Source organism: Microcaecilia unicolor, chromosome 8 (assembly GCF_901765095.1).
Source record: "Microcaecilia unicolor chromosome 8, aMicUni1.1, whole genome shotgun sequence".
Lineage (NCBI taxonomy): Eukaryota > Metazoa > Chordata > Amphibia > Gymnophiona > Siphonopidae > Microcaecilia > Microcaecilia unicolor.
In genome coordinates, this window is record NC_044038.1 from 30,471,462 (window position 1) to 30,497,209 (window position 25,748).

At 40.8% G+C, this 25,748-nt stretch overlaps 1 protein-coding gene across 4 annotated transcripts in view; it reads left to right on the plus strand.

The window, feature by feature from the left end:
* Positions 1 to 25,748, plus strand: part of SMG1 (SMG1 nonsense mediated mRNA decay associated PI3K related kinase) — a 191,035-nt gene that overhangs the window by 50,017 nt on the left and 115,270 nt on the right. For all 4 annotated transcript variants that reach the window (XM_030212828.1, XM_030212829.1, XM_030212830.1 and 1 more), the window contains 7 exons: positions 1,913 to 2,043; positions 3,529 to 3,690; positions 5,641 to 5,759; positions 8,945 to 9,032; positions 9,115 to 9,216; positions 13,030 to 13,170; positions 17,339 to 17,538. In XM_030212828.1, the coding sequence (XP_030068688.1) occupies positions 1,913 to 2,043; positions 3,529 to 3,690; positions 5,641 to 5,759; positions 8,945 to 9,032; positions 9,115 to 9,216; positions 13,030 to 13,170; positions 17,339 to 17,538 (943 nt within the window). The remainder of the gene's footprint in view (positions 1 to 1,912; positions 2,044 to 3,528; positions 3,691 to 5,640; positions 5,760 to 8,944; positions 9,033 to 9,114; positions 9,217 to 13,029; positions 13,171 to 17,338; positions 17,539 to 25,748) is intronic.

Here is a 25,748-nt window from a genome sequence, read left to right on the forward strand (position 1 = left end):
GATGGTGCCCAGAGAGGAGAAGGGAAGAGAGATGGAGGAGATGGAAACTAGATTTGAGGAGGAAGAAAAATGGAAGAAAGTTGAATGTGAAAGATGAATATAGGGCAGGGAGTGAAGGCAGAGAAAAAAAATATATATAGTGAATAAACAGCAGGAGTTCAGAGCACAGACTGTGCTGGGAACACAGGGAAGCAGAACAAGATGATTAGAAAGATAGTCAAACAACAAAGGTAAGAATTTTTTAGTTTAGCAATTGAAATATGTCAGTTTTGAGAATTTACCAAATCTGCCATGTACATATTGCATTGTACACGAGGGAACTGTGAGCGGGGCGCTTTATGCGATTAGTCGTGCAATTAAAAATTGTAATTGATGTACAGCCCTGGTTAACTTTGATACTGAAATACTAGAGAACTGTTCCTGCACGGTCTTTTAATATAGGGTAGGCTTGACAGGTTTTTGATCAGTCTCCATTTGCTGGCAGTCGGGCATATAACCCTTATGTTCTGGACTGGTCTAGTTGGACTGAAGCAAATTATTAGGCAAGACCAAATTTTCCACTCATATTCATTGTGGTAATCCTGAAAACATGAATGGCTAGGTATGCCTTCATGGGGAGAGGGTTATTAGCAGGGGTGTGCTGGTAAATTTTTAACAGGCTCTTTCTCCGGACGTAGCCTGCTCTGTAGTTGGGCCAGGGGTGGCCGGGTGGAGGAGGGGGGGAGCAACATTTGCCTGCCTCTCCTCCCTCCCTTCGTGTGGGCACGCTAGGCATACCTTTGCTGGCAACCAATAAATGGACTGCCACCACTCCCAACGTCTTGCTCTGAGCAGCATGCTGAAACTTCTCACACATGCTGGAGAAATCCCAGCCTGCTGCTCAGAGCTGGAAACAAGGAGTGGGGAGCAGCAGCAGTCTATTTACTTGGCTGGCAGGGCTCAGCATCCCCACCAGCAAAGTAAAAGAAAATTCAGCAGGGGCCCAAGCCCACATTTTGGGAGCCAGTTGTTAAAGTAGCTATGGAGGGTCCTACTTTAACAACCGGCTCCCAAAATTCTTAAAAACTTAACAGCCGGCTCTTGCGAGCCTGTGAGAGCCTGCTCCAGCACACCACTGGTTATTAGGCAAGACCAAATTTTCCACTCGTATTCATTGTGGTAATTCTGAAAACATGAATGGCTAGGTATGCCTTCATGGGGAGAGGGTTATTAGGCAAGTCCAAATTTTCCACTCATATTCATTGTGGTAATCCTGAAAACATGAATGGCTAGGTATATCTTCATGGGGAGAGGAGGTTGGGAAATACTGGTATAAGTCACTAAACGCAGTAGAAAAAGGATGTATAGTTTTTGTAATGTGGGTCATTTTCTCAGTGCTAAGCAGATTGGTCAGATGAGTTGCACTGCATGTCTGTATTTTAAATACTTTGATGCTGAATTATCGGGCGTATTATACATTTTAGAAAACTGAAGTTTCTAAATCCTGGCACACAAGAATGTGGAAAGAACAGATTTATTTTAAATGCTTGCCTGCTGCCAAGAGCCCTAAGCAGTGTAGAATATAATTCTTAAGAGTATATAAAAATACATAATGCAAAAATATAACCAACAATATAAATGATACAAGTGATGCATTCTCATTCTAAATTTATATTGAGACAGGCACCAGAATAAGATACTTCTTCTGCAAATTATCTCTAATTTTTTTTAAACAATCAGCAATCTAAGCAGACTTCTAGCAACTTCGTAAACCTTTTTTCAAACGATCCAAAGCAAAAATGCAGCTCTTCCCCCCCCCCCCCCCCCCCCCCCCCACTTTCTTGGATAGGTGCAGTTTTTCACAGGATATGCTTTCATATTACTTTGTAGATGGCAGTACTGCAAACACGGATCTGTTTTCTTTTTTCCTTAGATGTGGGCGCTCTCTCCTACTGTGTTTGCATTACTTAGCAAGAATCTGATGGTTGTACATAGTGACATAGCAGTTCACTATCCTGCCGTCCAGTACACTGTACTCTACACACTGTATTCACATTGTACCAGGTATGATGCATACAAACTGATAGATGTAAAGATTCTTCTGCAGATTCTTTTTTGGTTCAGTGAACATGAGCATCATAAACCAAAGTTCTTGAATCTTGAAAACAGGGAGAACCAGAGCAGTGTTACTTAGACTCAGTCATTGCCTTCATCATGTTTCAGCTCTGTTTATTTGAGGGTCCACCCTACGTGTTAGAGCATTATTCATTCTGGGGGCAGGATCAAGGGGTTGTCATGTCCTGAGCCAACTTTTGCTTTGTGGTGCCTTCCCCCTCCCAGTCCACATCTACCCTTTAAACAGTGGCAAGAACAACTGTGCTCTCCTCCATACACGAGAGCCGGCACTGTCACAGGTTTAAACAGGAGTACAGGAGGTACCTGTTCTTGCATTTAAACCTGCAGCTGTTCCAGCGGCTCTGCTGAGAATAGAAGATAGCAGTTAGATCAAAACACACTTCTCTCATCAATTTGAAGAATGAACTAGTAAGGTAGGCTTTTTGTTCTTCATGTCTAGTTGTACTTTACTTTTGTTTTGAGACCTTTAATAGGTCTACCAATTTGTTTCACCTTTGATCTTAGAATCTCTTACTTATGGATTTTACAAGTTTTGGTATTTATTATATTACTAGTAAAAAAGGCCCGTTTCTGTGAGCCATGAAACGGGCGCTAGCAAGGTTTACCTGCGGCAGCGTCGGGAGGGTGCAGGCGGGTAGTTTTGTTTTTGCGGGCGGCAGCTTCGGGTTCCCGGCGGCTCAGGTGTTCGGACGGCACTCCTCCCCCTGCGTAGCTCGTTGTTTGTCGCTGTGCGTCAGGGGAGGTGGAGGCCCTGCGTAGTCCGCTGTTTCTTGGGGTGGGGGGTAGCGTCGGAAGGCGGTGGAACTGGCAATTGGCTGAGTGTCATAGCCCCGCCCTCCATGTCATCACGTGACATGAGGGCGGGGCATACACATGGGATCTTGCAACTACAAATTTGCATTTAGAATGTTGGGGTTGTGAATTATGTGTGGATGGGGCGTGGCTGAGGGCGGGTCTATGAGTGAGTGGTGCTGACAGCCTAGAGGATTACAGGGCTTCAGTGTTTCCCTGCCACACAGTGAGGTTCTGAACGTTGGAGGTGAGAATTATTTATATAGAATGCTTATATTTTTAATAAACCGCTTAGTCTTCAATAAAAATATGATTATCAAATTTAAGTAGTAAATAAGTTTATGGGAATTGCCCTTTGGTACTGTTATGTAGCTAGCTTTATGATACAGGAAACCTTTTTAGTATAAGATTAATGGTTTGTGTTTTTGTTTGCTGCTCCTTGACAATAGGTAAATAAATGCAGTTCCCAGTGGTCAGGTAACCAGAGCTGCTAAGAATGTGAATTAGCCACTTGGAGGAATCCTTATTTAACCCCTTCTGTATATCTTTATACTGTTACTAAAATCTGAATTTGATATGTGTGTGTGGTATTTTATGATAAATATTTTTCTTTCTCCCTAGGCATGATCATTTCATATCTAGCAGTCTCAGTTCCTCATCGCCTTCCTTGTTTGATGGCGCTGTGATTAGTACTGTGACTACAGCTACCAAGAAACACTTTTCAATCATTCTAAACCTTCTGGGGACATTGCTTAAGAAGGATAATCTCAATCAGGATGCCAGGTACACTGACTGAGTTGGAGTGGGAGAGACAGGGCTGCTAGTCTGGCGTTTTTGTTTTTTTTTACTGTTTTGTGGAGACCGGAAGTTTCATTGATAATCTGCATCAAAGAGGGAGGAATTTAGAAATGCAGTGCCAGCACATAAGGGATCCCTTGTTCTGTACTAGTAGACAGCCAAAAGTTGTGATGTGAGGGGAAATTATGGCTTTTGTGATTAGACACTAGAGATTGATAAGCAAGTGGCAAAGCTTGAGAGGTGGGTACAAAAAGACAATTGACAAGCCATTCCTCAGCACAGGCAAGGATAAACCTGCTGGCCAGTCAAGTGGAGATGAGCATATTGCTGCAGCAGAGGACCAAGAGGTCCATGCTCTTTTTATAAGCATAAATTGTACAAATTTGGTAATGAGCCGGGGAAAATTGTATTGGGAGAAATAGTGACATGGCGTCCTTGAGAGAATCAGAAGGCAGGTTCCTAATAGGCTGAAGCAAGTTGCTTTGACATTCTGGTATTACTATGAGATGCTATACTGTTAAGGATTGGTGAATACCTGGAGGGGATGGAGATGCCATAATTTAGTGATACACAACAGGAATTCTTGAATGGCCCAGTTGAAGAAGAGGTCGTCTCTAGAACCATTCGTTCAGTCAGGTTTTCAGGGTACCCACATACAATGAAAACAGTGCATTCAAATTTGTGTCATGCTTATTGTGGATATCTTGAAAACCAGACTGGCTTGGTGTGTCCTGAGGACTGGTTTAAGAGACCCCTGTTCCAAGCCCTCTTTTTTTTTTTTTTTTTTTTTATGGGGAGGGGGGAACTCCTTTGGTCTAGTCGCTCATTAGTCCCATGTACCTCTCACATTCAAGGTACTGGTGATGAGACAGAGTTCTCTTACTCTTTTTGTACACATTGGACTGGGAACAGTGATCACTCAGAGTTCTGAGCAATGCCCTTTCCTCTCAAGTGATCCTAAGAAGCCAGTAAATGAAGGCTTGATTTAATCTCTTTAGCCACACAGCTCGTCACTGTACACAACTTTGAAATACATAAGATACCAACACTTCTTCCTTATGCCCAGGGAATGTTTAGACAGTCATCTCACTGTATCCCCCCACCACCACCTCTGTAGCTTTGAAGGGATGCAAGTAACTCCCCAATAAATAAAGGCATGCATAGTTTAAAAAAAAGGAGTGGCAACCTCTTCATCTGACCACCTTTCATGGTGGTAAGAAGGCTAGCCAGCACTTGCTCAGAAAAGCCTATTCAAAGCTCTTCTGAGCTCAAGGAGAGCTAATCTATTCATGGTGCCTTCTGATGTTGTCACAGCAAATGGCTGACTGATTTATCAAATTGTACACAGAGAACTCCTATTACAGGTATTTGCTTTTTATTCAGATTGTTTGACCCCCACAGCATGTGTACATTCATTAATTTTAATTATATACCGCTTAGACCTAAGCGGTTTACAGTTTTCATTTTACAGGTACTGGGTCTGTCCCTAGAGGGCTCACAATCTAAGTAGAATATTGTATTACTGTTGTATCTGGGATAACAGAGGGTCACATGACTTGCCCAGGGTCAAGTGGAGCTGTAGAGGGAATTGAACCTGGTTCCCCAGGATCTCAACCCACTGCCGGCTATGAGGCAGCAGCGGAAATCAAACCCAGTTCCCCAGGTCCACATCCCTCTACACTAACCATTAGGCCACATCTTGAATGTTGGATATCTTAAATCACAAGAAATAATTTTTTCACTTTAATTTGTGGGCAAACTTGTTTCACGTCATGCTAAACAGAATTTCATAGTTTGTGAGAAAATGTGTAACAGTTCAGTAAATGTGATCTGTAATCTTAATACATGGGATTTATTAGTTTTGGGGTTTTTTTATAGGCTTCAAAAATTTAGAATTCTTGATGTCTTTATAGATTGACAATTATATATTTTTAGGAAGCTGTTGATGACCTGGGCTTTGGAGATTGCTGTCCTCATGAAAAAATCAGAAACCTATGCACCTTTATTCTCTCTTCCATCCTTCCATAATTTTTGCAAAGGACTTCTAGCAAATGGTAAGCGAGGATGTTTTTGTTACATTTTTTATCCTTGTGCCTGTTTCTGAAGAGCAGTTGGAGGATTAATGTAGTTATGGCATTGACATTGCTTAAAGCTGTGAACACATGTTAAATAGTTGTGAATGTAGAAGCAGAAGTCCCCTGTTCTGTTTGTTAAAGCTAATAACTGGAACTAAATAGTACAGATCATGAAACTTGATTGTGTCAAACATGTTGCTTCTCTAAATTAGGATAAAAGCCATTTACATTTCTTTCTAGTTTTCATGACAAAAGCATGCTAAATCAGTATTTTACCTTTAGCGAGATTTTATAATTTTGAAGTAGTACTATTAAGTTGTTAGACCATGGTAAGGAAGTTTTTTTTGTTTTTTTTAACCCAGGAGCCACTGCAGCCTATTGTTTCAGGAGTTGAGGGATGATGTCCTGACTCCAGTGGAGGTCTAATATTAAGCATTGGATGTATTTAATGTTGGTGTGCATCTAAGACTGCAGCAGGATCTTTTTTTTTTTTGCTGGCGACATCAGACTAAATGAGTGGGGAGTGGGCAACCTTGGTCCTCAAGGACTACAACCAGTCGGGTTTTCAGGATTTCCCCAATATACCTGAGATTTATTTATTTATTTATTTGTTTATTTATTTATTTATTGCATTTGTATCCCACATTTTCCCACCTCTTTGCGGGCTCAATGTGGCTTACAATAAGATATGAATAATGGAAATACATTTGTTACAACTTGGTTATGGGTTACATTGTACAAGTTATGTGAGACCATCGAAGTATTGTTAGGAATATAACAATGGGACATCAACATAGAAACATTGGAAGGAGACAATGGGAAGCTTAAAGGGCAGTATTAAGACACAAAGACATATGGTGTACATATTTCTGTGAGTAAGTGTATGAGTGATGTGGAATTACGGGCGATGAGGGTCAGAAGTGGATGTATGATGCATTGATGAACAGTGAGTGTGGACGCTATGTGTTTTGGCTCTTTTCCGTAAATTGTTTCAAACAGATGGGTCTTCAATAATTTGCGGAAGGAAGCTTGTTCGTAAATCGTTCTTAAGTTGCGCGGCAGTGTATTCCAAAGCTGCGTGCTCATGTGAGAAAAGGTTGACGCGTGTAGCGTCTTGTATTTCATGCCCTTGCAATTAGGGAAGTGGAGGTTGAGGTATGTTCGGGATGATCTTTTAGCATTTCTGGGTGGTAGGTCTATCAACTCGGACATGTAGGCTGGGGCTTCACCGTGAATGATCTTGTGGACTAATGTGCATACCTTAAAAGTGACGCGTTCCTTAAGTGGAAGCCAGTGTAGTTTCTCTCGTAGTGGTGTTGCCCTTTCATATTTTGGTTTTCCGAAGATGAGTCTGGCTGCTGTGTTCTGGGCTGTTTGAAGTTTCCTCAGTATAGTGAGTTGCAGTAAACCAGATGGCTGAGGACGAGGGATTGCACTAGGTTGCGAAAGATGAATCTTGGGAAGAATGGTCTTATCCTTTTCAATTTCCACATGCAGTGGAACATCTTCTTAGTTGTGTTGTTTGCGTGGGTTTCGAGTTGCATGCAATTGGATCTCATGCATATTCATTAGGGACCAAGGTTGCCTACTCCAGGTATAGATTCTTAAAGATAACTTTTGTCTTGAGATCCAGGATTGTTGCCTGTATTCCTTTATTTTCTTCAAGATTTATTCTAGAAACATGAAGAAAAAAAAGGATATAAAACTGCGCTAGTCAGAATAGATGCACTTCCATGTAAACGTTGACCGGCTGGTTTGATTATATTCTCATCAGTACTCTTAAGAACTGTTTTTGGGTTGTTTTTATTTTGTTGTTGTTGTTCTATTCTGTGCTATCTAGATCTATAGCCTTGTTGCTCCTGATTTGAGAATACACACCATTAAAACTCTTAATTACCACAAATAAAACTCACTGACTCTTAGTTTGCTGAAAAACAGATTGTCTGAACATGTGCTTAAAAGTCCCTGTTACTCTATTCTGTGACTCTAGTTCAAAACTAATGTAAAGAACAAATTTATATCATCCTGTTTTTATACTGCCTTTCTAGATTTATGAAAGACCATTTTCATTTGCTTTCCAGAATTTAAAAAGGCATAGGATAAACGTGGGATCGCTTAGGAACAGGAAGAATTAGGGGTTACAGAGGATGGACAGACTGGATGGGTCATATGGCCTTTATCTGCCGTCATGTCTCTATGTTTCTAGGAGGCATTCTTGTGCTGCCCCTAAGCAGAAAGTTGAGGCAGAATTCCTTAGTGCTGCTCATGGTCTGTTCCACTGACGACAACTGAGGAAGTGAGTTCGAACTGAGGAAGTGAGTTCGATTCCCGGCACAGGCAGCTCCTTGTGACTCTGGGCAAGTCACTTAACCCTCCATTGCCCCATGTAAGCCGCATTGAGCCTGCCATGAGTGGGAAAGCGCGGGGTACAAATGTAACAAAAAAAAAAAAAAAATTCAAAGCTCTGAATGTCTGTCTTTAATGATGTGCTCACATTCCAGGCTCCAGATGATAACATTGACAGATCAGCCATCTGACAGGATTGGAGGCAGTGTAGAAGTTGGTGGTGCAGATTGGGTTTAAGTTATTGTAGCCCATGTTAAGGCAGTTTTTTGAAACTGGAGCTAATTTAAGTTTACTATGACAAAGGCTGTGAAGACTTATTTTTATTTATTTATTGCATTTGTATCCCACATTTTCCCACCTCTTTGCAGGCTCAATGTGGCTTACAATACACCATGAATGATGGAAATATATGCAATCAAAACATTTAGGTCGTCTTAATTTTTGATTATTTCTATAATTGTTCTTTCTCTTTGAAAGTATAGATTTGTGTAGATTAAGTGAAACAGAATCCTACTTTAATGCAATTTGGATTCTAATTTTTACATAGAATGTTGAAAATGTACAAGTCTGAAGAATTTTATAAGACACTAACTGTGAAGCAGTCTCTTTTTGAATTTGCAAGTCACTTCAGGAGCAGAATAACAAGTGCTGCAGAAGGGTTGTAGCAATCTTGCTATTAATAGATTCATTTAAAAATATATGGTATACTTAACTAGTCTTCCATGTATTTTATGCCTTGTAGCGCTGTAGAAGTGTTAAATAGTAGTAGTATTTTTTTTTTTTTTTTTTAACTACAACTTTTTATGTTATCCTACCAGCTCTTCTTGAAGAAACGACTGTTTGTCTCCAGTCATGCAGTGGTTTACATATTCTGTCATCATCTTTGCCAGTTGATCTTCTACAAAGGTACAGATCATTTTAAAATAAATTATTAAACTAATAAAAGCTCAAGATTTGCTGCTTTGACCTGTTGCTTTTTTTAATGCAGATGTGTAGATGTGTGCCGTGTTCAGCTAGTTCATACTGGAACACGTATCCGACAAGCCTTTGGCAAACTTCTGAAATCTGTTCCCCTTGATATTGTGCTGAGGTATGAATCTTTTTGACTTGTAGCTTAACAATTTAAGGTAGTAAACACATCCTAGATAATAATTTGCACCTCCAACGTTCCATGTCTGGCTGCCTGGGTTCGTAACATCTCCTGTCGTCAGCCAGCCTCCGGCGTTCCATTCCCCCTCACTGTACCGCCCTCGCGTTAAGACGTAATGACGTCGGAGGGTGGAACAGTGAGAGGGAAGGGAACTCTGGAGGCGAGCTGACGTCAGGAGGGATGTTATGAACGGAAGCCAGTGCCAGCCAGCCAGAGAATGTTCAGGTACAAATCGAGGGGAGGAGAGAATCGCGGGACATCGAGGGAGGGAAGGGGAGGGCAGGGCAGAGGAAAATTGATGGACATGGATGGGAGGGGAGAGAGAGAAAAAAAAGCTTACATGACAGCCTTCCTAGGGCCCGTTTCATTGTTGAGGAAACTGGCATGATTCCACTAGTATAAAATATTGTGACACCCAGAATGTCTCACTATAAAGCACTTCTGGATCTTTTACCGTCCAGGTTTCTTAGTTAGCTGAGCGTTATCTTTATATTACAAAATAGCTTGCTAAATGGGAGAGGCGCTCTTTCGAAATTGCATACAGGTTACGTGTAATCTGTTAAAGCTAATATGGAAGTGTTGTGTGACATAATGTGTGACATAGCTTTTGAATCAAGAGGCTGTTTGAAGTTTTGGCTTTATAAAGAGAAGTGCTCTGCTGTTTGATAAAGATAGACTTTGTGTCAAATATAGGTGCTCTGGTGACTGATTAATTCACAGATTAAACAGTTGCAACTTTTATTTTATGTTAAATTTAATTGCGAAAACTAGCAATTTTCCACATTAAAATTACAACTTGGCCAGTGTACTTCTGAAAAGTTCCCTGTTTAACAATGACTAATTATGTGTTAGACTCAAGTCCTTAACACCAAACATTAGGAAATTCGATAGACCTTTAGTAGGTTCCAAAATCACCACCACAATAATGCCTCAACAAAAATGTGTATGAGAGCCATCAAAAGTGGCTTAATATGTCTTTATATCACAAAAACTGGGAAATGTTCCACAGAAAGATGTGTAAGCAAAACCACTGTGAAAACTGATGCTCACTTCTAATCGGTTATTCAATGTATTGACTGCACACACTCATTCTCCCATGAATCAAAAATCAGAAAATAGGGCAGAAAAGACCTCAGATGCCCATGCAGTCATTCATATAAACACAATGAAATTGACTGCCTCAAATGGGCTGCATACAGTTACTGGTCAGAAAAACCTAAACATACAGTATTTTTCATTTTGTAATTTAAGAATCTACTACTATTTATCATTTCTATAGCGCTACTAGATGTACGCAACGCTGTACACTTGAACATAAAGAGTCCCTGCTCGACAGAGTTTACAATCTAATTAGGACAAACAGGACAAACAAGAGAGAAGGGAATATTAAAGTGAGAATGATAAAATAAGGGTTCTGAACAAGTGAATAAGGGTTAGGAGTTAAAAGCAGCATCAAAAAAGTCACATATTATAGTTACACAGAAACAGAAAGCAGGGACAACCAGCACTTATCTGTAGGATCCTGACATGGACACGTTTCACTTAGCTTCATCAAGGAATCGTAGTACGCTGACATCCGTTAAACACAAAACAAAATTAAAATCCCACTCGTGACAGTGATACAAAGCCAATATAAAATTCCTCAACTTACTATTCAGAAACATTTGACATATTCTTTCTTCCCGCTGTGATTACAGAGAGCAAAAAACGGTGCCACTGAAAACTAGAAAAACTACAAGCCCTAATTGACATTAAACACGTTACACAGACTTTCCCTGCTCACAAATGGCAGACCATTCAATTTCATTGATAAGACCTGCTGGTTCCAAAGAGCTTAAGTGGTGAAACCAACACTCTCTATGAACTGTTTCTCTCGGTCTTCCCCATGTGGACCCGGCAGCACCTGGTCAATAGCAAAACCAGTAAATTTGTCAAAATCCTGCAGTGCTGCTATACAGTGTGCCACTAAGGGCAGGTCCCACTTCTAGATCTCATCACCGCAAACCAATGTTTGTTTAGTCTAATGTGAATAGGTCTGCTTGTTTTTATAACATATAATTTGTTACAACTACATCTTAAAATATAAATCACATGGTCAGATTTGCAGGTAGTAGAACAATGCAACCTGTACAATTTGTTGTCAACTGGATTGATAAAAGAAATAAATACCTCTGACATAGCGCAGGACTTATGTTGCCCACATCTGCAGTGTCCAGTGAAATCACTTTGTATTTGCTAGTCTGGGTAGCATAGCTGAACTCAATAACTCCTTCAAATTCTTACCCAGTGAGAAGGCCACCCGCAGTGTTTGATCATGAAAGATATGGAATGTGTGTGCGCATAATGTCCCAATTTCTTCTAATAATTCTAGCCACCACTTCCCCATCTGTCGTAAATCTCAGTATGAAAGTATTCGCTTTTGTAGTCTGCACACCATAGTCCTATTATTTTAAATTACCAAGTAACAGATCACAATTGTTATATTTGGCACCCCAATAAGACAATTTTAACATACTTTTAGGATAACATCTTCCTTCCAAAGCATAGCTTGATCATACTTCAGGGTAGATGTAGTTTTCATGAACTTTCCCATTTTTCTATGAGAGAGAGAACTCAGCGTGCTTTCCTTTTTAAATATAAACAAAAAGGCTGAAAATGCACCAGGTCTTACTCCTCATACACTGCACAGGCCACAGCTCAATCTGGAGAACTTCTCCAGCCTGCTTTTGGCTGGGTACCACCTAGCTCCTGCGTGCCTGAAGAGGAAGAAACCAGCTGAAGAGTGGGGGGAAACAAACTGCTCTAAGTGATCCCCTCTGATGCCTGCATCCAGAAAAGCAACCTGAAAATTACCTTAGATGTGTGGGCTGAGGTATCAGGGAAAGACTGATGCTTCGGTTTAGCTGCTCCGATTTTCCTGTTTTAAGGTGAAGAAGCAATTTCCTATCCACCTATTTAAATCCTTTTCAAGGGAAGGAGGAAAACCGCAAGGAACTGGCATTGGCTGTGCAGTGTCAACCTGCCCACAAGCCCAGCCACATGGTCAGTGCAGAGGTCTTCTGAGCAGACGGTGGCTTGGTACCCTGGAGGTCTCATCTCTCTTCCCCCCCCCCCCCCCCCATTCAGGTCCGCAGTGTGCGCTTTGTTCTCTTTTTTTTTTTTTTTAAGTTAGATGTATTCCCTGTGCCAGGGAGTAAAGCTAAACCAGGCAAAACCGGTCCAGTTTTGTTTGCCTGGAGTTGCAGGGGTGCTGAAGGGGAGAGTGAGTTAGACACATCTATGGCAGGACCCAACTGGGCCAAGTAGTATGTCTCACCTAATGACTGGGAGCAGAGGAGCAGTGCTCCATTCTCTACCAGGTCCATTCCATGGATCTGGGAGCCAACCGTTTGACTTAACCAAGCTGTGCACTGCTAGAAGCTAGATGAGGGACCAGGAGGAGCAGCCTGAACAACCTGCCATCTAATGGAGCTTTTCACTGAACACTGGCAGGTTAATACTGGTGATGTTGCTGGGAAAGTTCAGTTTCTCTACCTCCATCTGCTGGCAAGAAGGTATAATATCTGCTTGTTAAGGACAGGAAAATTTAGCAGATTTAACTAAATTTCACCTTGATACTATAATGTGATATAACCAAATGCTTAAGAATAGAAGATTTGATTTTGGTTACATAGCACACAGGGTTAAGGGAGAATGTCTTAATTGAATTGGAGTTAATGCAGCTTTCTCTATATATATTTTTATGGTCTTTAGCAATATCAACCATACAGAAATCCAAGAAATCTCTTCAGCTATAAGAGGCCACATGAGCAAAGCTCCAAGTAACACATTCCATCCCCAGGATTTTTCAGATGTCATCAGCTATATCCTATATGGGAGTTCTCACAGGACTGGGTAAGATTTTCCCTATCCTTCACCCTTTAACTATAGATCGTTATTATATGGACGGGCTTTCTTTCAGCTAATATGAAATTGTTACAAGTAGCAAACTGCTCAGAAGATCAGATGGCCAACAAAATATACTTGTATCTGTGAGCCCTTGTTTGCATGTTTGTTTTTTAGAGGAGTTATAGGCAAATTTACATCTACTGTGTGCATCAAAAAGTGGATTGCTCTTATTTTATTATGGAGTTGATTTTATGTTTTATTTTTCCTTAGCATTCTTACCAAACTAGTCCAGAATCTATGGGCTATGCCTTTCAGACATGAGAGGGAGACAGGCTAAAGTCTGCTGCTATTACTACATATCATTTCTGTAGCCCTAGTAGATAAATGTAACACTGTACATAAACACTCTGCCCTATATGGGCACTGTGCAGCCATAGGCCTTCACTTTTTCTATGTCTCCTGCAGATAGTGACAGATAGACCATATAGCTTCTGGACTGATCAGAGTACAGCTCCTGGGCCAGTTGGAGAAATTATTTCAAGTTGAGCAGCGGGTGCCTATCTAATAGGCTTTGGCTCCTATTTAAAAATTCCTTTTCCTTAATTTTTAATCAGCGGAGCTGAGAGGGGATATTTCAGAGGATTCTGATTCCCCCCTCCTCCCCCCCCCCCCCCCCCCCCCCCCCCACACACACACAAACACTTCACTGCTTTGTGTCATTTGAAAAACAAAATCTAGATCGTCAAATGACCCTATTATACAGGGTATCCATAAGCCCACCAAAGCCTTCCTGGCATATCGGGCTATTCAAGTCCTTAGCAAAGTGGGATACTGCAGTCTGAGCTTCAAGTTGGAAAAACTCTGGGTAAGCTGTAGCCAATACTTCCGAAGAAAAGAAGAAGTTGAGATTTGCCAGAGCTGGATGCTGTGATGACAGGTCACCAAGAAGACGACCATGATAGTGAAAGTTGTTATGGCACTGAAAGACTTAACAGGATCCTTAGTTGGGGTCGTTATGGCTAGAAGACCTCAAAGGCTTTCTTAAACAGTGTGTAGTGTCTGTCTAGGGTGTGCTTGCAAAATGAGGACCCTAAAGAGGTAGCACTCCCCATTCAACATAGTGTACATGGCAGATACCATATATGATCTCAGGGCACAGCAGTGTCCATTAAAGCTGCTGTGGCTACATAATTGGTCAGCAGATACTCCCTTGAAGACTTACCTTAGCAAGCTCCCCTTCTGGGGGGAAGCTGTTTGGAGATAACTCGGAGAATATAGTGAAATACCTTGGAGAGCTTAGAGGGTAGATCACAAAGGTTGCCAAAGGACAAGCCATGAAATTCCTCTTGGGCAGTATAAGAAAGGTCTAGATTCAGAAAAGTAAGGGTATACCTTCCTGGCAAGGTGAACTCTTTGTAGAGTGTGTCTCCATGGCAGGGCAATCTCATTTTCATTTTGACTGTAAAAGATTCCCAGGGACACAAGTCCACTGAGAACCTTCATACTGTTGTTGTTGTTGTTGTTGTTAATACTATTATTTGGCATTTATACCCCACATTAGCCCGAAATAGACTCAAGTTCAATGTGGCTTACAAACAATAAAGTGAATAAAACATAACAATGTACAGAATATAACACAAATTACAATAACTTCAAGAAGCAAATTAATACATGTGTAGTAAGTAACGAGGGGTTTAGACTATCAAGGGCATACAAATAAGGGTGGGTAGGTGAGAGCATAATTTGGCAGGACTAGATGGGAAAGAAGGAAAGAGGACTAAATGAAATTAAGAAAAAGGAATGGATAAAGCTCAAATAGAGTTCTTTGTATTCAGAAAGGCCAAGCTGAAGAAATGTGTTTTTAGAAGACTTCTGTTAAAGGATTAATATCTGTTTTTACTATAACCCTAGTTTTATATACATTATTTTTAATTTACTTCTTTAACCACTGGGTCACAGTGACACAATTCATTAATAATTATTTAGTTTATATATATATATATATATATATATATATATATATATATATATATATATATATATATATATATTTTTTTTTTTTTTTATTATTTTTTTTTTTTTTTTTTAGGCAGGTTTTTATTTATTACTTCTCTGTTAGTATTATGGCCATTAGTAACTGTTAGCATTACATACCTTTTGTGTAGCCAAATATTTGTTTTCTCATGGAAGCTGTATTGGAATTTGATTCAGAAAGCTTAAGGCTCTTTCTGGTGTGGGAGTGCTGCTGTTTGGTTTTAGACAACCAATGTATGTGTTACATATTTTTACATCTATTAATTACATGTCCTGTGTTGGCACGTTAGCTTTTTTCTGTCTGGTCTAACAGCTCCTCTTTTTGACGTTTGGTCTGTTACATAGCTTCTCTATACCTTGTGTTAACAATATTATCAGTTTGGGCTTTTTTAAATCAGTTTATTCTTGTCCCGAAACGCCTAGCACCTGCCTGGGGTTACCCTGTGGCCACCTGAAGGATCTACCCAGCACTGCCCAGCCTCGCCTGCACTTGGGCTCATGCTCTATACTAGCACCATCCACCCACTGACTGGGTGTTGCTTGCCTTTGGGCTAATCTCCCACTCAGGTTATTCCCCAGTGATTTTTAGAACACTGGGGCCACACTCCAGGGATCCTACAGCTACCAGAAAGCACCCACAGAGCCTAAAACACGAATCGGGATTATTAGTCAGTCCAGGACAGCAGAGTCAATAACCTAAATAAGGTTTATTGTCACAGAACGTGAACAATGAACAGAAAAAGGTAAACTCAGCAAGCAATAACAGGTAACTGAATATAGATAATTATAAAACTATCTAAACATTTGTTTAGTACCTGGGGGATTTCCTGAAAAGTATAAAGATTAGGTGCCGAAAGCAACATTGAAGAGGTGGGCTTTGAGCAAGGATTTGAAGATGGGTAGGGAGGGGGCTTGGCGTAAGGGCTCAAGAAGTTTATTCCAAGCATAGGGTGAGGCGAGGCAGAATGAGTGGAGCCTGGAGTTGGCAGTGGTGGAGAAGGGTACTGAGAGGAGGGATTTGTCCTGTGAGCGGAGGTTATGGGCGGGAACGTAAGGGGAAATGAGGGTAGAGAGGTAATGAGGGGCTGCAGACTGAGTGCATTTGTAGGTAAGAAGGAGAAGCTTGAACTGTATGCGGTATCTGATTGGAAGCCAGTGAAGTGACCTGAGAAGAGGGGTGATAAGAGTATATCGGTTCAGGCGGAATATAAGATGTGCAGCAGAATTCTACGATCTGTGCCCTGAGAATGGCAAGGACAAATCAAACTGTATAAATAAAGTATCACATACCATGTAAAATGAGTTTATCTTGGGCAGACTGGATGGACCGTTCAGGTCTTATCTGTCGTCATTTACTATGTTACTATGTTAAATGTCTGTATGTAAAATACACATTCATTTTAGAAACGCACATAAATTGAGACCACCCATACTCCACCCCGAGTGCACCTGTGTGTGGATTCTGTAAAAGTATGTGTCGCCTTGTCACTGTGCTGTTCTGTCATGGTGCCATATGATTCACCACTTGTGTGCCTGATACAATCGTGCTCCATATAGAGAATACCAGTTACAGGTTAGCACTTTGCTGTTAAAAGGAAATGCTTTCCTTTGGCTAGAGATGGCAGTTATGAAGAGTAATTTGATTAGGTGGGAGGTAGAATGAAGGTGAGTAAAGCTCATTTGAAAAGAATTCAAAACCACAAAATCCAGTCTTCATGCTCCATGGAGAGATTGCAGTACTTGTAGACCTGTAATCTAGTTTTAAAAGGAAAGCTCCCTATAGACTTTTGGTGTTGTGGGAGATTCTTTACTCCCCATCCTTGCAGCTGCAGAGCATATGGGAAACAGTCCATAGGAGTTCAAAATTAAATTACAGTTAGCAAAATGCCTTAGATAAAATACAGATTCACTAACATTTTTGCAAAGAAAGTGACATACCTAACTTACAGGGGCAAAGCATGGTTAAAAATGATGTACTGTTTACAAAGTTTCCATTTCAATCAAGGGAGGTGGTTTAGGATAGAAGATTTTTTCCATGGGAACTTTATTAATAAAACAAGACTTTGCCTGATGTCATAATACAGACAACTATATGCTCTCCCTTTTTTTTATTTTAATAAATTTATTCTTTTTCCACTAGGAAAGATAACTGGCTGGAGAGATTGTTCTACAGCTGCCAGAGACTGGACAAACGTGACCAGTCACCAATTCCACGCAATCTGTTGAAGACAGAGGCTGTGCTTTGGCAGTGGGCTGTTTGGGAAGCAGCTCAGTTCACTGTCCTGTCTAAATTAAGGACCCCTTTAGGCAGAGCCCAGGATACATTCCAGACAATTGAGGGTAAGTTTAAGAATACAATCAAAACGTTTTCCTCAAAATTTTAGTTTTAATCATTTTTCCAAACGTGAGCTGTAAGAGTTAACTGTTAGGTTCTGTAACTTATTTTTGTGCTATAGTCTAAATTGTTACGAAGCCAGTGGAGGATGTAATGACTTGCCCCAAGGTCACAAGGAGCATCATTGGAAAAAACAGAATTAAACTGTTGCTTCCATGGTTCTTAGCCTAATCCTTCGAACACTAGACTTTTCCTCTACTTAAGAATTTTCTTTATCACCATTATTTGACAGTTGGACATTCACCATCCTCTTATTCCTCTGTTAGACCTCAGTTTTTTCTCATTCTTACTGTGCCCCATGAACCACTCTTTAAGATATTTAATCTGTCTCGTACTTTCAATTCAATGTGAAATAACTCATGTATTTAGGGCAAACTTTGCTGATCAGTGACCTCTTTTGACTTGACCTTTGTAGCAAAACAGATATAGATACAGATTCATTTATTCCTGTACTGTGCAAAATATAAAGATGCCAAGGATAGTGCTAGGGGAGTTGCGACTAGGGCAACCCTGACGCATGATCACACCCTAACATTTCGTCTGAATCATCCCAACCTATTTACCGATACTTCTTTACTTGTCACTGTAATAGTACCCCTATACTGTATTCACACCGGAGTCTGTAACCACCTCTCCGGAATTATGTAAGCCACTTTGAGCCTACTAATAAGTGGGAAAAGGTGGGATACAAATGTAACAAATAATCTCACCAGATGTTATATATGAGTTCTCTTGGTAAACGTTTATTAAGTTATACAAAACTGGAGAGATGGGAGAGCCATGATGAACACCACAAGGAGATTCCCCAAGGTAATGAGTAACAGCTGTCCTTCAGAACTAAATATTGTCTATTCTTCAGAAAAGGTTCAAACCAGTTGAGCACTAAACCGATGATGCTAAATTCTGGTAACATAGTAATATGTCATGATGTACAGTTTCAAAGGCAGCGGAGATGTCAAATTGTAATAGAACCATCTCTCCACTGCTGCACAAAAAAAGTCTGACCTCGGATGTTAAAAACAATAACAATGTCTCAGTACTATGAAACGATCCAAAGCCATGCTGAGAACTGTGTAAAAGGTTATATTCATCTATATAATTAGGTAACCCACTACAAACTTGATTAGCTTTGGAAGAAATGGCATATTTACTATCGGTCTAAAAGAGACAAGTTAATCCCCATCAAGCTGTTTGACAATAGGAGTAAGAGCAATATTTCCTATATTTTGTGAAAACTAACCCAACTTTAGTGCATTGTAGACAAAACAAGCCATATTAACCCAGCGGGAGGATCTCTCAGAAAATAAGAAAGAACAGAATCTAAGGGGCAACCTGATCTATACAGCCTGCTTACTAAAGGGCATATGGAAGATAAAGATATGGACTCAGAGGTAGACCACAGTCTATCTGAAGGAATGTCAATAAGAGCCTCTTGATCAGTATTTAACTTAAGATGTTTATCTGACTCTGGTGAAGTCTGGAATGACTGGTAAATATTATATACTTTGGCAGCAAAATGAGTAGCCAAAGCCTCTGCAGATGGATGAGCTAAAATGGAAGAATTTGATAACTATTTTCTTCTAACCAAATAACTTTCTTAAATTAGGTCTTTCAATCCCTACTAACTTAGAATATTATTATTATTTATTTATTGCATTTGTACCCCACATTATCCCACCTTTTTGCAGGCTCAATATGGCTTACATAGTGTTGTTATGATGCAGTCATTACATGATCTTAGATACAGTCGATAATAAGCTAAGGTAGGCAATTTAGATGCAAGGTGCTAGGTAAGGTGTTGTGAGAGGTGTTTTTGATGCATCTGAGTAGTTTGAGGAATAATTTAGTGAGGATGTCCTTAGTAGGCTTTGTTGAAGAGATGTGTCTTCAAAGATTTGCGAAAGCTGGTTAGGTTGTCCATTTTTTTCAGGGCCATGGGTAGTGCGTTCCAGATCTGTGTGCTTTTATACTCAAAAGTAGTAGCGTATGACTGTATTTAATTCCTTTATAGCTGGGGAAGTTCAGATTAAGGAATTTGCGGGCCGATCTTTTGGCGTTTCTAGGTGGTAGGTCCACTAGGTTTAACATATAAAGTGGGGCGTCTGCGTGGATGATTTTGTGGACGGTTGTGCAGATCTTGAACTCAATTCGTTCCTTGAGTGGTAGCTAGTGTAGTTTCTCTCTCAGAGGTTTTGCCCTTTGGTATTTAGTTTTACCAAAGATGAGTCTAGCTGCGGTGTTTTGGGCTGTTTGGAGTTTTTTAATGGTCTGTTCTTTACAGCCTGCATACAAAGTGTTTCAGTAGTCCAGATGACTTATTACTAATGATTGTACTAGGGTATGGAAGATGTTGGGACAAAAGGTTTTATTTTCTTGAGTTTCCACATCGAGTAGAACATTTTTTTCGTTGTATTCTTCACGTGGGTATCGAGTGTGAGGTATCGATCAATGGTGACTCCAAGAATTTTCAGATTTTCTGAGATAGGGAGTGTGCAGTATGGTGTGGTTATGGTAGGGTAGTTGTTTGTGTTGTATTGGGAGGTGACAACTAGACATTGAGTTTTTTTCTGCGTTCAGTTTTAACTGGAATGAGTCCGCCCAGGAGTGCATGATTTGGAGGCTCTGGTTGATCTCGTTGGTTATTTCGTTTAGGTTACTTTTGAACGGGATGTGGATCGTGACATCATCCGCGTATATGTAGGGGTAAGGTTCTGATTGGCTAGAAGTTTGGCTAGTGGTATCATCATAAGGTTGAAAATAGTTGGCAAAAGGGGGGATCCCTGAGGAACTCCACATTCCGGTATCCAAGGTGGTGATCTATCATTATTCGTTGTTACTTGGTAGGATCTGGTGGTGAGGAATCCTTTGAACCATTTGAGAACTGGGCCTCCGATTCCAAAGTATTCTAACAGGTGTAATAGTATTCCATGATCTACCATGTCGAAAGCACTGGACATGTCGAATTGTAGTACGAGTATGTTCTTGCCAGTTGCAATTGTTTTTTTGAATGAATTCATTGCAGACACTAGTACAGTTTCAGTGCTATGATTTGATCTAAATCCTGATTGAGACTCATGTAGAATTGAGTGCTTGGTTAGGTATTCCATGAGTTGTTGCGTCACTATGCCTTCCATCAGTTTTGTTATGAGTGGGATCGAAGCAACAGGTCGGTAGTTGGTTAGGTCCATTGTGCTTTTCTTGGCATCTTTTGGCAATGGGGTGAGAAGGATATTTCCTTTGTCCGTGGGGAAGAGACCATTTAGGAGTCTGTAGTTTACTTGGTTCGTGAGGTCTTTTGTGAATTGTTTGGAGGCAGCTTTTAATAGGCTAGTAGGGCAGATGTCAAGTTTGCATTGAGATTTGGCATATTTTTCAAGCCAGTGTGTGAGTTCGTCTACTGAGATCAAGTCGAAGTTGGTCCATAATCGATCGGCTGGATATTCCCCAGGTTTCGGGTCTAAGCATTCAAGGATGCTTGTGTACTCAGTGGTATTGCTTGGTATCATGCGTCGGAGCTTTATGATTTTTTCCTTGAAATAGGTCGCTAGGTTGGTTGCTGATGGGGTTTCTATGCTATTCGAAGTGACCTGTGTGGTGTTTAGGAGATTATTTACAAGTGAAAAGAGTTTATGGGTGTCCTTGTAATTTGGTCCTATTATAGTTCTGTAGTGCGTTCTTTTGGTCTGTCTGATTTTGTATTTTCTTTGTAGCTGTTTCCACTCTTTGAGTGTGTGTTCATCTTTTTTTTTGCTCCAAGCTCTTTCTAGCCTTCTAACCTGTGTTTTTAGTTCTTTCAGTTCTTTGTTGAACCAAGGGATTGAGCTTTTCCTATGTGAGGTTGTAGTTTGGAGTGGTGCTATCTTGTCTAGAACTGTTTTGCATCTGTTGTCCCATTCTTGTAGAAATTGGGGTGAGTCTGTAGTTGTCCATTTGTCGGTGTATATTTGTTGCCAAAATGTTAGAGGGTCTATTTTGCCTCTTGTAATGTATGTTCTTTTTTCTTGTTTTTGTTGTGTCTCTTGTTTTCCAAAGGAGGGAGGTGTTTCCCTTGTAGTGGTCTGACCACGGTGTGGCTGTCCATTTTGTGTCTTTGATTCTGAGGTTCGCTTCTGGTGAAAATTTATGGGTAATGATGTCTAATGTGTGTCCTTTTTTTATGGGTGGGTTGCATGTTAGGCCACTGGATCTCCCAGAGTTGGAGGGATTCCTTGCATTCGTGTACATTGTTTGTGTTAGTATCTTCCAGATGAAGGTTGATGTCTCCTGCTGTAAGAATATTTTGGGAGGACAGGCAGGTGTTTGATATGAAGTCCATGAAGTGTATCTGGGCATCTTGCCATTTAGCGGGGGTCTATAAAATAGGATTATGTTTAGTTGATCATGCAGGTTGAGGTGGTTGATTCTGACTGAGGCTATTTCGAGTTGAGGAAGGATAGATTCAGCTGTTGTTGTGACTGTGTATTGGGATTTATAAATTATAGCTATGCCTCTGCCTCTTTTTCCTTCCCTTGTCCAATGGGTAATTTTGTAACCTGGTGGGCAAAGCTCTAGGATTATTGGGTCTTTAGAGTCATGGATCCAGGTTTCATTAATGAGAAGGAAGTCAAGGTCTTCCTTGACTTATTTTGGCTAAATTTATTCCTTTCTTCTGCATAGACAGCCTTCCAGCAATAATCCTCTGCTTCGCATTTAGATTTTCTCTAACTTCAACCTATGACACTTTTTCTTTAGCTCTAAAAGCTCTTTTGAAAACCAAGCAGATTTTACACTTCTCGAGACTTTGGCACATTCAGGATCCATTCATCTAGTATTCTGAGTTGTATATTTCCGATTAGATAGTAAAATATCTGGATGTTCCTCAGATATTTCCAAGTGAGGCATAACCCTTGACCAATAGTTTGTATTGTCAACCCATCCCCTTCTCAACCTATTATTCCTAAAAGGGGAATATTGCCACAATGTAACCCTTGATAAATTAGCCCCCCCCCCCCCCCCCCCCCCCCCCCGACAAAAGGGCCCGATCAGGCTGCCCAGAATATGGCACTGCATTTTTTACCTAATAATCTTACCTTACCAAAGGATAAGGTTGATAAGAGTATGAAAATGATGACAATATTGGTGTTTGTTTGGCTTTTTTTGTTAGCATGTTGATGGAAGAATAGTTTCCTTAAACAGCAGAACAGATCATGAATAGTTGGTAGCTATAGAATTTTGTTTGTTTATATATGAAATGCAATGCTGGTAGGAGTCTTTATCAGCCTTTATCAGTGAAGATTTCACTTGTAGTTTATCTTTTTTTTTTTTTTTTTTTTTTTTTTTTTTGTGATGTGTTATCTTTTTCTAGGGGCTATTTTGTCAAGGGTTATTTTGTGGGAGGGGCCATTTTGTCAAGGGCTATTTTGTTACAAGGCTGTTTTGTCAGGGTTGTTATGTCGGGGTGCCATGGAATATATTTGACCTGTGCTTCTTGGGTGGTATTTTTGAACAGCATCCATGCCTGGTGTAAATTTTTGACCTTTGCAGCTGCTCCTCTTCAAGTTTCGTTCTTCTCATTTTGTCATAGTCTCCTTTTTGAAAGTTAAATGCTAACGTATTGGATTTCCTGTGCATACTTACTCCAGAGCTTATATCAAATCTGATCATGTTATGATCACTGTATCAAGCGGCCCCAGCACCATTACCTCCTGCACCAGATCATACGTTCCACTAAGGACTAGGTGTAGAATTGTTCTCCTCTTTTTATCTCCTGAACCAGCTGCTCCATAAAGCAGTCCTTGATTTCTTCAAGGATTTTTACCTCTCTAGCATTCTCTGATGTTACATTTACCCAGTCAGTATCGGGGTAATTGAAATTACCCGTTGTTATTGTGTTGTCCAGTTTGTTAGCCTCCCTAATTTCTGATTAACACTTCTACATCTGTCCGTACTGGCCAGGTGGATGGTAGTACACTTCTATCACTATCCTTTTCCCCTTTACACAAGGAATTTCAATCGATAGGGATTCCAAGATGTGCTTTCTATCCTGCAGAATTTTTAGTCTATTCAATTCAAGGCCTTCCTTAAAGATGTTTGTTTATTTATTTATTTGTTACATTTATATCCCACATTTTCCAGTGCTGCTCAATCCACCCTCTCACTGCGATAATTTGTATCCTGGTATGATAGTGTTCCCACTAGTTATCCTTCCACCAGGTCTCAGAGATGCATGTTATATCTATTTTTTTCATTTAGTGCAATATATTCTAACTTTCCCATGTTATTTCTTAGGCTTCTGGCATTTGCATATAGACATTTCAAACTAAACTTGTTCCTGTTTATATCTTGCTCAGAAGATGACAGCAATAATCTTGACCATGGATGCATCCCAACTTGAGCTGGGGGGCCTGTGTAGATGGGCTTCACAGTGGACTTGGTCCTCCCAGTAGTAGTCTCTTCACATCAATCTCCTGGAACTCTGGGCGATATGGAACACTCTAAAGACTTTTAGAGATCAGCTGATGAATCAAATTTTCTAATTCAAATGGACAATCGGGTTGCAGTGTATTATATAAACAAGCAGAGGGTACAGGCTCATATCCCTTGTGTCAGAAGCAGTTTAAATGTAGCAGTGGACTGTAACTGACAACATGTGCTCAGATCCACATATCTAGTGGGGAAAAAACAACTGTCTGGCGGACAGGCTCAGCAGGGTCATGCAGCCGCATGAGTGGTTGCTAAATATGGGCGTAGCCCGCAAGATCTTCAAAACATGGGTCACTTCCTTGGTGGATCTCTTTGCTATTCACCTAAACAGTAAAGTCCCTCAGTACTGCTCCAGACTTGTGCCACATGACAGACTAGCATCAGATGCCTTCTACCTGCATTGGGGAGAGGGTCTACTATATACTTATCCTCCTGTTCTTATAGTAGGGAAGGCTTCGTTGAAAGTCAGGCAAGATTAGGGAACCATGACCTTTTAATAGCACCATTCTAGCCGAAGCAGATCTGGTTCCCTCTACTTCTAGAGTTGTCCTCTGAAGATCCATGGAGATTGGACTGTTTTCTGACCCTCATAATGCAGAACGTGGGGTCCCTTCTGCATCCCAATCTCCAGACCCTGGCTCTCATGGCCTGGAGGTTGAGCGTGTAGAATTTGGCTCCTTGCACCTGCCTGAGGTCTCCAGAATTTTGCTGACTTCCAGGAAAGATTCCACTAAGAGGTGGTATTATTTTGAATGGAGAAGGTTTGCCATCTGGTATGAAGCCAAGGCTCCGCTTGCCTGTCCTACCAAAAAGTGCTTGAGTACTTCCTATACCTCTCTTGAGTCTGGTTTAAAAAAACAATTTGGTAAGGGTTCACCTCTCTGCAATTAGTGCTTATCATACTCGTGTGGAGGACAAGCCCATTTCTAAAGAGGTTTGATGATGACAAAGCCCCCCCCCACCCCCCGGTCTAACATCCCACAGTGTCTTGGGATCTCAATGTCATCCTCACCCAGCTGATGAAAGTCCCTTTTGAGCCACTAGACTCCTGTCAGCTGAAGTACCTGACCTTGGAAGGTCCTGTTTATGGTGTCGGTCACTTCAGTTCGCAGTGTGAGTGAGCTTCAGGCCCTAGTAGCTGATCCACATTGTATTAAATTTCATCATAACAGGGGAGCGAGCCCTCACACTCATCCTAAATTGCTTCCTAGGGTAGTGTCTGAGTTCCATCTTAATCAGTGAATCGTTCTGCCAACATTGTTCCCAAAACTGTATGCCCATCCTGGTGAGTCTACTGAGTAGCTTAGATTGCAAGTGAACCTTAGCCTTGGCCTTCTTTCTGGAGCAGACTAAAGCCCATAGACAGTCCACCCAGCTTTTTGCTTTTGATCCAAACAGGATGGGGACAGCCATTGGTAAACACACTTTATCCAGTTGGCTAGCAGATTGCATCTCCTTCACTTATGCCCAGGCTAGGCTGACTCGGGGGGGGGGGGGGGGGGGGGGGGTCATGACACAACTCATAATATCAGAGCCATGCATCAGTAGCCCACTTGAGGTCAGCCTCCATTGAGAAGATTTGCAAGGCTGCAATGTAGTCTTCAGTTTACACATTCACATCTTATTACTGCCTCAAGCAAGATGCCCAACGTGACTGTTGATTTGGTCAGACGGTCCTTCGGAATTTGGTGTC